This window comes from Ahaetulla prasina, chromosome 1 (assembly GCF_028640845.1).
Source record: "Ahaetulla prasina isolate Xishuangbanna chromosome 1, ASM2864084v1, whole genome shotgun sequence".
Lineage (NCBI taxonomy): Eukaryota > Metazoa > Chordata > Lepidosauria > Squamata > Colubridae > Ahaetulla > Ahaetulla prasina.
The window spans coordinates 105,200,428-105,213,966 of record NC_080539.1 but is presented as its reverse complement, the minus strand read 5'-3'; the positions used below and the strand labels follow the sequence as shown (position 1 = coordinate 105,213,966).

General features: G+C 40.1%; 1 protein-coding gene across 2 annotated transcripts in view; it reads right to left on the bottom strand.

Moving 5' to 3' along the window:
- Window positions 1-11,608, bottom strand: part of SLC2A12 (solute carrier family 2 member 12) — a 30,378-nt gene extending 18,770 nt beyond the window's left edge. The window contains exons 1-2 of one of the 2 annotated variants that reach the window (XM_058171480.1): window positions 11,145-11,608; window positions 10,827-10,952 (exon numbers count right to left, since the gene is read on the bottom strand). Coding sequence is in view for 1 of the 2 variants with exons in the window: in XM_058171471.1 (XP_058027454.1) it covers window positions 11,145-11,247 (103 nt within the window). In the remaining variant the exon portion in view is untranslated. The remainder of the gene's footprint in view (window positions 1-10,826; window positions 10,953-11,144) is intronic. The other variant, XM_058171471.1, reaches the window with a different exon arrangement.
- Between the last annotated feature and the right edge of the window lie 1,931 nt (window positions 11,609-13,539).

Here is a 13,539-nt window from a genome sequence, read left to right as displayed (position 1 = left end):
TACCCAATGGATCAACACTCCATTGGGGGTGGGAAAAAACACCCTGCACTTGTTGGAAAACACCAGGAAGGGGGAAAAAATAGAAGTTCTAAAAAGTTCTATGGCATTAGAAAAACTTGCTGGTGTAGCAATGTATTGTGTGGGTTCTCTTTCTCAGCTCTCTGCTTGCTGCTGTCAATTATTTCATCATAGATGGGAAAGCATATGATTTGGCTAGGTGAATCATGCTCTGGGAGGAGAAAGGCCAGCAATAAGGAAACAGGGTGGGAAATTGTAGTTGCCTACTCAGTCTAATTACACTATAAATAACTAATGGAGAAAATGGAGATCACCAGAGACTTTGTTGGAGGGGAGGTGGGGGGGCGAGTCAGGTAAATGAAAAACTAACAATGGATAACTGGCACATATTTCAGTTAAGGTAATCAAGAACAGAAAATAAAATATATATAAAAAAGATTCAATATATGGAATCCAGATTAGGGCATACAGTATACTATTCTGCAAGTGATTCTAACATTTAGGAGTGGGGGCTTATAGGCAGATGACAAACATTTGGAAACTTGCGGGAGAAGAGAAATGAAAGAGATGTCTAAAATGCTACTATGCAAGTAAGAAAAATATAATGTTTTTCATACATGTTCCAGTTTCCCATATGTGTTATTTTATTAAAATCCACACATTATGCAATTTATTTCATTAAATGCATTATAGCTGCCAAATTCCAGCAGATTACTCATCGATTGGGATTGATAAATTCTTAATACATCAGGTGCTACAGAATTAAGCATTTAGAAATTAATAAAGTACAAAGAAAATTGTTTCTTTCTTTATAATTTAAATTTCTGTCCAAATTCGACAATGATTCTAAGCGGCATACCAATTAACATTACCTGAACTTTTTGTCGCCCTTTTTTTAGGACAGCTGAATTACAAAGGACCCATGCCGTCCCCTTTCCTTTCATTTCCAAGCAGATTCTTGATGGGAAACATCATCTTTTTACAATTATATGAAGCCTTGTGATTTATTACAAGATTAATGCCTGCTTTTTTATTTCTATTTTTAGAAGTTTACTAACATCTAAGCAATAAATTTAAAATGAAGGCACTTGCATTAGTTCTTGTATAAGCATGTTTAATTGTGTATACTGACTAGCTTGTAGCTTGGATTTTACATTTAGATTTACATTTTACGTTTAGAACTCGACTTTCCCCAACACACACATATTTACTGCCTAGCTTTCTGAAAATATACACTTTAGAGGCTAAATTTCTTAAACGCACAGCAATAGAATTGTCCCAACTGCTATATTGCTTACCCTGTTTATACTCTTCCTCCCTTATTTGCTCTCTCCTTCTCCAGAGTGTTTGTGGTTTGAAAGACTAGAGCAGTGATGGCTAACCTTTTCCAGACCGAGTGCCCAAAGTGCACGTGTGAGTGTGTGAATGCAATGGGTGCGTGGTCTCCGTGCATGTGCCCCACCCTATACATACGCACATCCTGCTGCATGTGCACTGCCCTGCAAGTGTGTGCATTCCCTGCACATGCCCCATCCCCACACCTGCATGCACACACCCCACACATGCCCCCCTACCCATGCATGTGCAGCAGAGACCAGCTGACTGGCGGGAGGCAGACGTGCATGCATGGCGGAGCTGAACTGGGGTGACAGTTCATGTGCCCGCAGAGAGGACGCTGCGTGCCAACTCTTGCACACCTGCCACAGGTTTGCCAAGACGGGACTTCCAGCTTGTGTACAAGCCAAAGCTTTTTTTGAATCATTTTCTGTCTACTTTGATTTCTAATCTTTCCTTCAGCTGTTCCTGGGACCTCTTTCCTGAAATCTCTTTGCATCTTAACTCCTTCGCTGGAGACCATAACCCTGCCTGAGTTTGAAATGTGCTGCGGACACCTACAGGTGTTTCTAAGAGGGGGAATATTACCTGAGCAATCATTTAGTGGGGCAATTGTTATAACTGTAACAGAAAGGTGGTTTGTGTACAGCAAATACAGTATACAAAAAGGCAAAACTTAGCACCGAGTGAGATATATTCTACCAGGAGTCATGAATACGTGCTCCATACATGTGAAAAAAAAGGCACTTCAGATTAGATGTCTCTTAGGCAGAATGATGAACAAAAAGGGAACACACTTGTCATCCTTCACTGTCTTTCTGTGTTCTTTCCCTCTTTTGCTCAATAAGCCATGAGGTGCTGAAGAGTCAACCATCTCTAACAGTTTGCAAAGATAGGTATGAAGATATATGTATATAGCAAATGGTAATGGTGTAACTACATTTCATTAGATTTTCTTTTGCCTTGTATATCTCTTTCTCGCTACTCTTTTTTCTGCTTTAAATAACATTCTCACCTCAAAAGCGAATATTCTGATAGATGGATATACATAGTCACAATGGTACCTTGGTTTTAAAAAGTTTCAAATATAGAATTAAACGTGTTCTTTAACAAATTGGAGCTGGTATATTGTTTTTGGTTTGGGCTTTTTTACCCGTATATTTTTATACAAGAACTACAAAAGCATTTGGGTTGTTTGTTATTTCTCCTTTCAGGAGAGAAAAGCAATGGTCACAGAACAGTCAATATTCCCCCACAACCCTATGAGGTGGGTTGAGCAAAGAAAGACTGACTGGCCGATGTCACTCAATGAGCTTTTATGGCTGACAGAAGACTGGATCTCTTTAGTGCCTGTCCAACATATTCAGGAATGACCACAGGAAAGACACTGAGAAGAAGCATTTCTTGTGGCATTAAAGTAGCATAAAAAAATAATGAATATATAGCTAAATAGCCTTCAGGAGCTATTCTCCAAAGGCGGGACAAGAAGCAAGAAGCAATGGGTGGAAACTAATCAAGGAGAGAAGCAACTTAGAACTAAGGAGAAATTTCCTGACAGTTAGAACAATCAATAAGTGGAACAACTTGCCTCCAGAAGTTGTGAATGCTCCAACACTGAAAATTTTTAAGAAAATGTTGATTGCCATTTGTCTGAAATGGTGTAGGGTTTCCTGCCTGGGCAGGGGGTTGGACTAGTAGACCTCCAAGGTCCCTTCCAACTCTGTTATTATGTTATGTTATATAGCATCCGGATTAGGGTATACAATGCACTATTCTGCAAGTGGTTCTAACATTTAGGAGTGGGAATTATAGGCAAATGACAAACCTTTGGAAATTCACGGGAGAAGAAAGTGAAAGGGATGATGTCTAACATTCTACTATGCAAATAAGAAAAACATAATCTGGCATGATTCCAGTTTCTCATACATGTTACTTCATTAAAATCTGCACATTATGTAATTTTTCTCTTTCATTAAATGCATTATAGCTGTCAATTCCAGCAGATTATTCATTCACTGGGAATGATAACTCCTTGAGACATCAAGCACTAACAGAATTAAGCACTTAAAAATTAATGAAGTACAAAGAAAACTGATAATTATTTATTTATAATTTAAATTTCTGCCCAATTCAACAATGACTTTAAGCGACATACAAATGAACATTATATGAACTGTTTGTCATCCTTTTTTAGGACAGCTGAGTTACAAAGTAACTTTAAAAGCTAATTTTTGATGGAAAACAACATCATCTTCTTAGAATTATAAGTAAGTCATCACAAGATTAATGCCCACTTCTTTTATTAGCATTATTAGCAGTTTACTAACATCTAAGCAATAAATCTAAAACGAAAGCACTTGCATTTGTTCTTGTTTGTATAAGCATGTTTAGTTGCCCAGGCTTGGATTTTATGTTTAGATTTACGTTTTACATTTAGAACTCGGCCTCCCCCAATACCCATATAATTACTGCCCAGCTTTCTGAAAACATACAGTTTAGAGACCAAAGTGGTAAAAGGTTCTCCCGGACATGATCTAAATCTAAATTTCTTAAATGCAAAGCAACAGGATTGTCCTAACTATTGTGTTGCTTACGTGTTAATACTATTCCTCCCCTATTCCTCCTTCTCAAGGACACAGATAATTTCAGGAACATTTGTGGTTTGAATGACTAGAGGGAGAATTCTGGTTCTTCCAACCTTTGTACAAGCAGAAGCTTTTCTGAATCCTTTTCTGTCTACTTTGACTGCTAATCTTTCCTTTAGCTGTTCCTGGGACTCACCCTTTCCTGAACCTCTTTGCACTTAATTCAATTGCTGGAGCCCTTAACTCTACCTGATTTTGAAATGTGCTGTGCACACCTGCAAGCATTCCTAAGAGGGATTACCTGAGCAATCATTTAGTGAGGCAATTGTTATAACTGTAACAGAAAGGTGGTTTATTTACAGCAAATACAGCATTCAAGGAGGCAAAACCTCCTTGGTTGTTTGCTATTTCTCCCTTTAGGAGAGAAAAGCAATGGTCACAGAACACTCAATTTTTCCCCACAACTTTGTGAGGTAGGTTGGGCTAAGAAAGACTGACTGGCTGATGTCACTCAATGAGCTTTCTTGGCTGACAGAAAACTAGATCTCTTTAATGCCTCCAATATATTCAGGAATGACTACAGGAAAGACACTGAGAAGAAGCATTTCTTGTGGCATAAAAGTAGCAAAAAGAATGAATATATAGCATCCAGATTAGGGTATACAGTGCACTATTCTGCAAGTGGTTCTAACATTTAGGAGTGGGAATTATAGGCAAAGGACAAACCTTTGGAAATTCACAGGAGAAGAAAGTGAAAGGGATGATGTGAAACATTCTATTATGCAAATAAGAAAAACATAATCTGGCATGGTTCCAGTTTCCCATACATGTTACTTCATTAAAAACAGCACATTACACAATTTTATTTCTTTCGTTAAATGTATTAGAGCTGCCAACTCCACCCGACTTTACTTACCTACTGAGAATGATAACTTCCTGAGACATCAGGTACTACAGATTTAAGCACTTAGAAATTAATAAAGTGCAAAGAAAATTGATTATTTATTTATAATTTAAATTTCTGCCCAATTCAACAATGACTCTAAATGCTGTACAAATTAACATTACATGAAGTGTTTGACATATTTTCTTAGGGCAGCTGAATTATAAAGGACCCAAGCCATCCCCTTTCCTTTCCTTTTTTCCCCACAAGCCTTTGAGTTTGGTTGAGCTAAGAAAGATGGAGTGGAATGGAGTAGAAAGAAATGAAATGGAAGAGAAGAGAAGAGAAGAGAAGAGAAGAGAAGAGAAGAGAAGAGAAGAGAAGAGAAGAGAATTGAATAACAGAGTTGGAAGGGACCTTGGAAATCTTTTAGTCCAACCCCCTACTCAGGCAGGAAATCCTTTACCATTTCAGACAAATGGTTGTCCAATCTCTTCTTAAAAACTTCCAGTGTTGGATCACCCACAACTTCTGGAGGCAAGTCGTTCCACTGATTAATTGTTCTAACTGTCAGGAAATTTGTTCTAAGTTCTAGGTTGCTTCTCTCCTTGATTAGTTTCCATCCATTGCTTCTTGTTCTGCCCTCAGGTGCTTTGGAGAATAGCTTTACTCTCTCTTCTTTGTGGCAACCCCTGAATACTGCTATCGTGTCACTCCTATTCCTTTTTTTCATTAAACTAGACATACCCAATTCCTGACTGGCCAATGTCACTCAATGAGCTTTCATGGCTGACAGAAGACTGAATCTCCTTAGTGCCTGTCCCACATGTTCGCCACTACAGGAATGACACTGAGAAGAAGCATTTCTTGCATACCTCATAGTGAATAACTGCATATAACATATGAAGAAAGAGGGGGGTGTAGAGAAATCAACCTTAAATTACCCAGCTGCATTATTGCCAATGAATTCAGGTTGGTGAACAACATGCTCCTAAGATAACATCTTGTTTTGCTTCCCAGTGAAGCTAGTATGCCTCTGCTCCATCTAAACCCCATTGCTGTTCCAACATTCCAATGAAAAGGGAGAACTCAATAAACGGTAGCAGCTACTGTTTGTTTTTCTGTTCTACCTACTCCTGTTCACTACATTATACAAATGACTTTCAGAAGAAGAAGAAGAAACTACATGGGGCTATCATGAAAAGAATCCAGAAGCTTCAACTGGTAAAAAAATGTTGTTGCAGACAATCTTGGGCACCCAAAGAATGGTGTCTATACCGTACTTTTTGAAGTATAAGACACACTTTTTCTCCCTAAAAGAGGGTGGAAATGTTGGTGTGTCTTATACACTGAATACATCCATTTTTGGCCTCCCGATACCCCGCCCCATGCGTCCCGTTTTCACCAAAAACAGGCCTGTTTTTCACAAAAATGGGGTGCACAGAGGGTTTGGGAGGCCTGCAAAGTGCTCCTGGGGGCTGAGGAGGGCAATATACGACATGTGGGGGATTTGGGAGGCCAAAAACGGGTCCATTTTTTGCAAAACGACACTCTGCAAGTGTCCCAAATCCTCTGCGTGCCCCATTTTTGTGAAAAACAGGCCCATTTTTGGCCTCCTAAACCCCTCATACATCACATTTTTGCCCTCCCCAGCCCCCAGGAGCACTCTGCAGGCCTCCCAAACCCTCTGCGCATCCCTTTTTTGCGAAAAATGTTTTTTTGCAAAAACAGAATGTACAGAAGGTTGGAGAGGCCTGCAGAGTACTCCTGGGGACCGGGGAAGGCAAAAACTTTTTTTTTAATTGTTTACCTCTTCAAAATCTTGGTGCCTCTTATATTCCGGTGCGTTTTATAGTCTGAAAAATTCAGTAACCCCTCTGCTACCTGAGATGCACTGGGTGCCAGTTTGCTTCCAGGTCCAATTCAAGGTGTTGGTTATGACCCTTAAAATCTTTATATGGTATGGAGTAGGGTTACCTATGGAACCATCTTCATCTCATTACATCAGTCTATCCCACCCACTCAGGTAGGGAAAGTATTCTGCGGACCTTGTCAACCAAATAATTCTGATTGAGGGGTCCAGAAGAGACCCTTCTCTGCTGTGCCCCCACCCTGTGGAACATTCTCCCCCCCAGAAGTGACACAGGCCCTAACTCTCTTGACCTTCCGTAAAGGTGTAAAAACATGGCCCTGTGCCCTTGCTTCAGATATGCAGAGGAACCTGCACCCATAGGGCTGCTTAGCTCCCTGAAAGTGTCCCATAACTTTTAACATTCCTTGCCTCTTTTAAATTTTATATACCATGTTATGCTTTTAATATTTTACTGTACAGAGTCCCTCTGCAAGAGAGCTGGGTGGTTCTTAATATGAATAATAAATAAAGGAAATTTACAAACTTTAATGCTGGATTAACTTCTAACTTGCTAACCTGAGTAGCACCCATCTAACAACAATATACTGTGTACATTACGTCTTCTCATATCCATCTAATATTAGCAGCCTCAGGCAAGAAGTACAGACAGGTAGATTTGGACTCAGAAATTTGAATTAATGGCAAAGTGAACGAGAAGGAAGAAGTAGAAAACAGTAGAAAAACAAGTACTACCAGTAAGCAGAAATGGTGTCTGTATATAATAGTAGCAGCCTTAGGCAAGAAGTATAGACAGGTAAATTTGGACTCAGAGATTTGAATTAATGGCAAAGTGAACCAGAAGGAAGAAGTAGAAAACAGCAGAAAAACAAGTACTACCAGTAGGAAGAAATGGTGTATATATATAATGCAATGCAATCCAAACTTTCATTTTAAAGATCTACAAACCTTGACATTCTTTTAATCAAAATATAGGGCGTTGATGAAAAGTCTAAAAAATATGATCTAATTACATTGTAAACCCTTTCTATGGATTCTTTCCTAATATAAATTGGGAATAACATAAATATAAATTATGAACAACAACATAACAGTGTTTCTTTACAGTAGATGCAGCAAATTTTAAAGATAAAGGGTTTTTACATACTTACATTTGTGTGTGTGTATGCATATGTGTGTATGTATTATATGCATGTGTATGTATCTATTTATGTATGGGTGTGGGTGTGTGTATGCAACTATTTGCAAAATTAACATCTTACAGTGCTTCTTTCTAAAGCCATATATGGTCACTGCGGACAATAAGCCTTTGAAATAATCCAAAATCTAACCAATTAATTTATTTTGCAGATATCTGAAACAAGCCATTATCTGAACATCATTTTATTACATCATCAATGACTTTTTTGGGGGGACCTACTTATTTTACGTATAACTGGATATAAGGGACTGAATAATCTAAATCTAAGCCACATTTAGACCATTATCAACACAGAATTTTGACCTCTACCCAAACCTACCATCTGAGAATGTCATTCTTGGATAGATGCCGAGGCCCTCAAATTCAAAAGGGTCAATATTGCATTGACCGTGTGATGTCTCTTTAAGTGGGAGCAACGGATATCTGCCAGTTGTCTAATACAGTGTTTCTCAACCTTAGCAACAACATGCTGGCTGTGGAATTCTGGGAGATGAAGTCCACATAGCTTAGGTTCGCTAAGGTTTGCTTTACTTATTTCTCACCTTTACTATGTTTACAAATAATTCAAGGCAGATAACATACCCAATATTCCTTCTTCCACCTATTTTCCCCAGAACAACAACAACCCTGCAATTGATTGAAAGTATGTGACTGGCCAAAAGACTGTTAATTTATGCCTAAGGCAGGACTAGAACTTACAGTCTCCTTAATCACTAAAACAAACTGGCTCTCAGGCTGGTTGGGAAACATTGATCTAATGAAACAATACCATAAGCCACAACAAAGCTGACCCATTCGATATATGGGTCCCATTCCCTCCCACCACCAGAATGCTGTTGTGAAACAAAGCAAAGGACTGACATGGCCTCAGAGGTGGGTTTCAGCAGGTTCTCATCAGTTCTGGAGAACCGGGTAGCGGAAATTTTGAGTAGTTCGGAGAACCCCGCCCCCATCTATTCTCTGCCTCCCAAGTCCCAGCAGATGGGGAGGAAATGGAGATTTTACAGTATCCTTCCCCTGACATGCCCACCAACCCACGCCCACCAAGCCATGCCATGCCACGCCCACCAAGCTACATCCACAGAACCGGTAGTAAAAAAAATTGAAACCCACCACTGCATGGCCCCCATCAAAAACACTGCTGCTTGTTACAGAAGTGAGCTTGGCACCTTCAGGGATTGAGGGGAGATGGGAAGTCAGGAGCTGCAGCACACTTCAAGAGATGTTAAGAGATACAGGCAATGAAAACATGAGACCTTTTCAGGTACAGATCCCTGAACTCTGGAGATGGTCACTAACACCAGAGGAGGGTTGTTGTTTTGTTTTTTTAAATTTAATTACAGTTAGTCCTTGATTTACAACCATTCATTTAGTGACCGTTCAAAGTCACAATGGCATTGAAAAAAGTGACATGACCATCTTTCACACTTAACGACTGCTGCAGCATCTCCACGGTAACGTGGTCAAAATTCAGGTACTTGGCAACTGGCTCATATTTAGGTTTCGAGGTCGTGGGATTATCTTTTGTGAGTTTCTGTCAAGCAAAGTCAATGCGGGAGCCAGATTCACTTAACAAAGAGTGTTGCTAACTTAACAACTGTGGCAAGAAAAGTCATGAAATGGGGCAAAACTCACTTAACAACTGTCTTGATTAACAGTAGAAACATTGGGCTCAATTGTCATCGTACGTCAAGGACTACCTGTGTACTTGCTGCTTCTGTTAATCTCCTATGCCATTTTCCATGAAATTCTAAGATCTCTGATTACTTAAAGGAGCAAACTGATCCTGCCCTTGTTCTTTATTTAATTAACTAATCCAGCAAGTGTTCAAGGTTAATCAATCATACCCATTAGTCCTTATCATACTAACACAAGTTCTCTTCCAACCTCCCACATTCCTTGCTGCAGGCTTTAAGAGAGGGCATTTTATGAATTCACTGGCTAGAATAGAAGTGCTTCATAAAAGGATTTGTATATGTATTGAAAACAGTCATCTGCACAAGCCAGTCCAAGTATCTCAGCTGTCATGTGAAAGTTAAATCCTTAGCATCAGCACATTGTGAATCCACCCCATGTAGCTCTTTTGTGTTACTTTTGGAGATCTGCAAAAGACCAAGTAGGCATAAACAAAATGGAACAATAACGACGTTGCAATCTTAAGGGTTTTTGAAAACACAGATAATACCAGTCTTGCTGTGTTCTGAAAACAGAGCCAAAATCATCATCAAACATTTGGAAAGTCAACCATAGTCAGATGAAGAATTGACCCTTCAAGAGAGACAGATGTTGTTTTCATGATGCAGTGCAAAGAGCACAACAGTCATTCTAGGTTACAAAATATCTTGTAATAAGTTCGGGCACCTTGTCTGTCCAATTAAACCAGGAAATAAAATAAGTGCAAGATAAACAACCCGCACCTCACATGCAAAATGATGCAAAGGCCGTTCATTGTTCAAGGATAAGATCAAAGTGCTGCAGCGGATGGAGGCTTTACTTGGACCAAGAAAATCTATATTAAAACCTAGTTACTATTGCTTAAATGAGAGCGAGTTGATATACGTAGCGATTAAGACTTCAGGCTAGAAACTGGGGGACTTGAGTTCTAGTGCTGCCTCAGGCCAGCTGGTGATCTTCAGCCACACACTCTCCTTCAACAGGAAAGTAGGCAGGAGGCAATGGCAAACTACTTCTGAAATCTTGCCAAGAAAACCAATTATATAATAAGTTTTTTAATTTTGTTTTAATTGTACATTGCTATTGTTTTTATTCTGGCTGTAAACCGCCCTGAGTCCTTCAGGAGAAGGGCGGTATAAAAATCTAATAAATAATAATAAAAATAATAAAAAACCACAGGGATTTTCCTGGAAGTCATTGGGAATCAAGACTGATTCCAAGGCACACACCCTGCCTCTCATTGCTTAGCTTCATACACACCACACAGAAATGCTACCAAACTAAAATAGAGCAAGCAGAATTCTTCTCCTTCGCCTCCTCTGGCTTCTCGAAACGCCAAAAGGATCTATATGTACATAGACTGATAGTGTTACTTCCAGCACCTCCCTACAGAAAAACGAGAATGAGAAAGTTGGGTTGACAAAAGGGTTGCAAAGTTTCCGGGCTATTTTGTTTCTTACTAAGCATTTTTTTTTTTTGCCCCTCGTTATTGTTCTGTTTCTTTAAAGTGGAAAGTTACAGACGCACATTACCTGCATCTGTCAAGTTTGCGGACATGTCCGCAATCGGCTCTTTTACCTGTTTGAGCTGGAGGTTCGTGAAGGCTCCTGCATGCGGTACCCTCTTCTGTCTCGCTCTGGCTTTTCGGACCGAGGTCCTCCTTGTTCTGCCCGAGTAACATGGCTGGAGCCTGAGAAAGCCCAGGGCCCCTTCGAGACACAAACGCCTTTACAGGAGGGCCGCCTTCCTCAGGCGCTCCAGACCGGCGATGAGTCTCGGCGCCCTGCTCATGGCAGCGGGATGAAATCTGAAAGTTTACTAAAGCGATCCGCGAGTAACTTTTCTTTCCGCTACCGCAGGCTTTGCCCTTTTCGGTGATCCGGCCTGTTGCTATTCTGGCGGAGCCTATCAGCGGCGCGAAAGGGAGGGATTATTATTATTTTTTTCTTTGTCCAGACGTATTGTTTTCGCTTTGAACAAATAGCTGAGAAACCGAAGAGGAGTAACGCGGTGCTCAGCCGAAGCCCTGGAGCTCCTCGTTCTAACTAATCGAAGCTGTTTTCTCCACAATGAGTATTTTACCCCTCCGCTCCTATTTACTCCGCCCGCCCCCACCCCCGTGTGTGTGTGTGTGTGTGTGTTTTAAGAGCTGAAGTACTTGCAGGGCCTACACAAACAAGCCAAACGAGCACACAGGGTACCGTCCTTGCACACCACCATCATTTTTATATTATTATTATTTTACCGTTCTGAGCAATTAAAGAAATGTGAGAAAGAGTCACCTGAAGCAAATCCAACGTTTATTGGTCCGGCTTCTCTGCCTCCCTCCCCCAAATAAAGGATGCTATGCTGGCAAGAAAATGGAAGCAGAACCCTGGACATGTCTGAGAAGAAAAGGGATGCTTATAGCCAGCTCAAAAGTGGATTATTTCTGAAAAAAATTAAAGAAGTTTTGCACAGGGAATGGTAGGATGTGAGTGCCTACAATGATTTTTGAGTCAGCTGTCCTGCAGAAATTACATAAGAATGTAGCATTACCTACAATAAATTTAATAAATATATTAATCTCACGGTGTTCTATTTAAGTAGCATCATTTCCTGAACAACCCACAATTGTTTGGGTTCACACATAACCACAAAATTATAAACCAATTGGAGGATTACAGGATTACAAACCCCAGGGGTTGTTTATGTTGCACAAAGCAAAACCAGATTGCCTCAGTACAATGCGTCATCCTGCCAGTACTATTTAAATTCTTCATTTCGGAGGAGGTAATGCTGTAAATGTTGACCATGGCTTTACAAAGCATGGCTTTTTTAAACTATTTTAAATTTCAGTACATGCACTCTGCTAGCTTTGAAGATAATGGAAATCACAAGGTGGGGTTGTCTGTAAATGTGGTTAAAAACAGTCTAGAGGAGGGCCACGATTGTGCGATTGAAGCTCTTTCACACATCACATGCAAGTGCGTATTAAAAAAGGTGAGGATTTGATCACACCACTCTCCTATCACTACTTTGACTTTTTGACACGAACACTCCTCTGGTGCTCCTGTCAAGACTGTATCAGGCTTCGTTTAGTAACTTTAGTTTAACATTTAAGCAGGGGAGACTATGATTCCAGATCCATTCAGTGTCATCTGCAGTGGGATTTATAGTAACAATCTTCTGGTGAATGGCAGAAGTATTGAAATCAACACAAGTGAGGAAAACCCAAAACAAATGAGAAGCTTCAAAGATGCTTTTGTTTCAAAGGCAACTGGACTTTCTGGTTTCTCTTTAAGATGTTTCATTTCTTATCCAAGAAGCTTCTTCAGTTCTAACTAACTTGCGGGGCATGGAAGGGATTTATACCAGTGGTGATATCCACTTAGTTCGCTACCGGTTTGGGAATGGGAGCATGTGGAAGTGCGTGGGAGCGTGCACGCCTCTTCTGCGCATGTGCAGATGGTAAAAAAACAGGACATAATGACGTCCCGGCAGGTGGGCAGAGCCTCCTGCTGCCAGTGCTACCAGTTCGACGAGCCAGATAGAACGGGTGGGGTGGGGTGGGGATTTCACTGCTGATTTATACTCTGCAAACAGCGGGTCAACAGTCTTATTGAAACTACCTTGGTGCTAATAATCCATGTCCTCTCACATAGTAAGAACTAAAGAAACGTCTTGGATGAGAAGTGAAAAGTCCTAAAGAAAAAATCAGAAACTCCAGGTGCCTTTAAATAAAAGTAACTTTGGGGCAATTGTGACCTGGATGAATGAGAACCTCTATAGACAAATGAGAAGCTGTTCATCAAGAATAATTTTAATTCTACTTCCAATGTGTTCTCATTATTTTCAAAGAGTAATTCAAAGGGAAAGCTCATCTATAACTTCTATCCTCGGTAAGCATTTTCGGCAACTCTCCAGATAAAATAGTTTTCCCAACACAACAATGGGACCTGTATTTCTTATAAACAATATTTGTACTCAGATG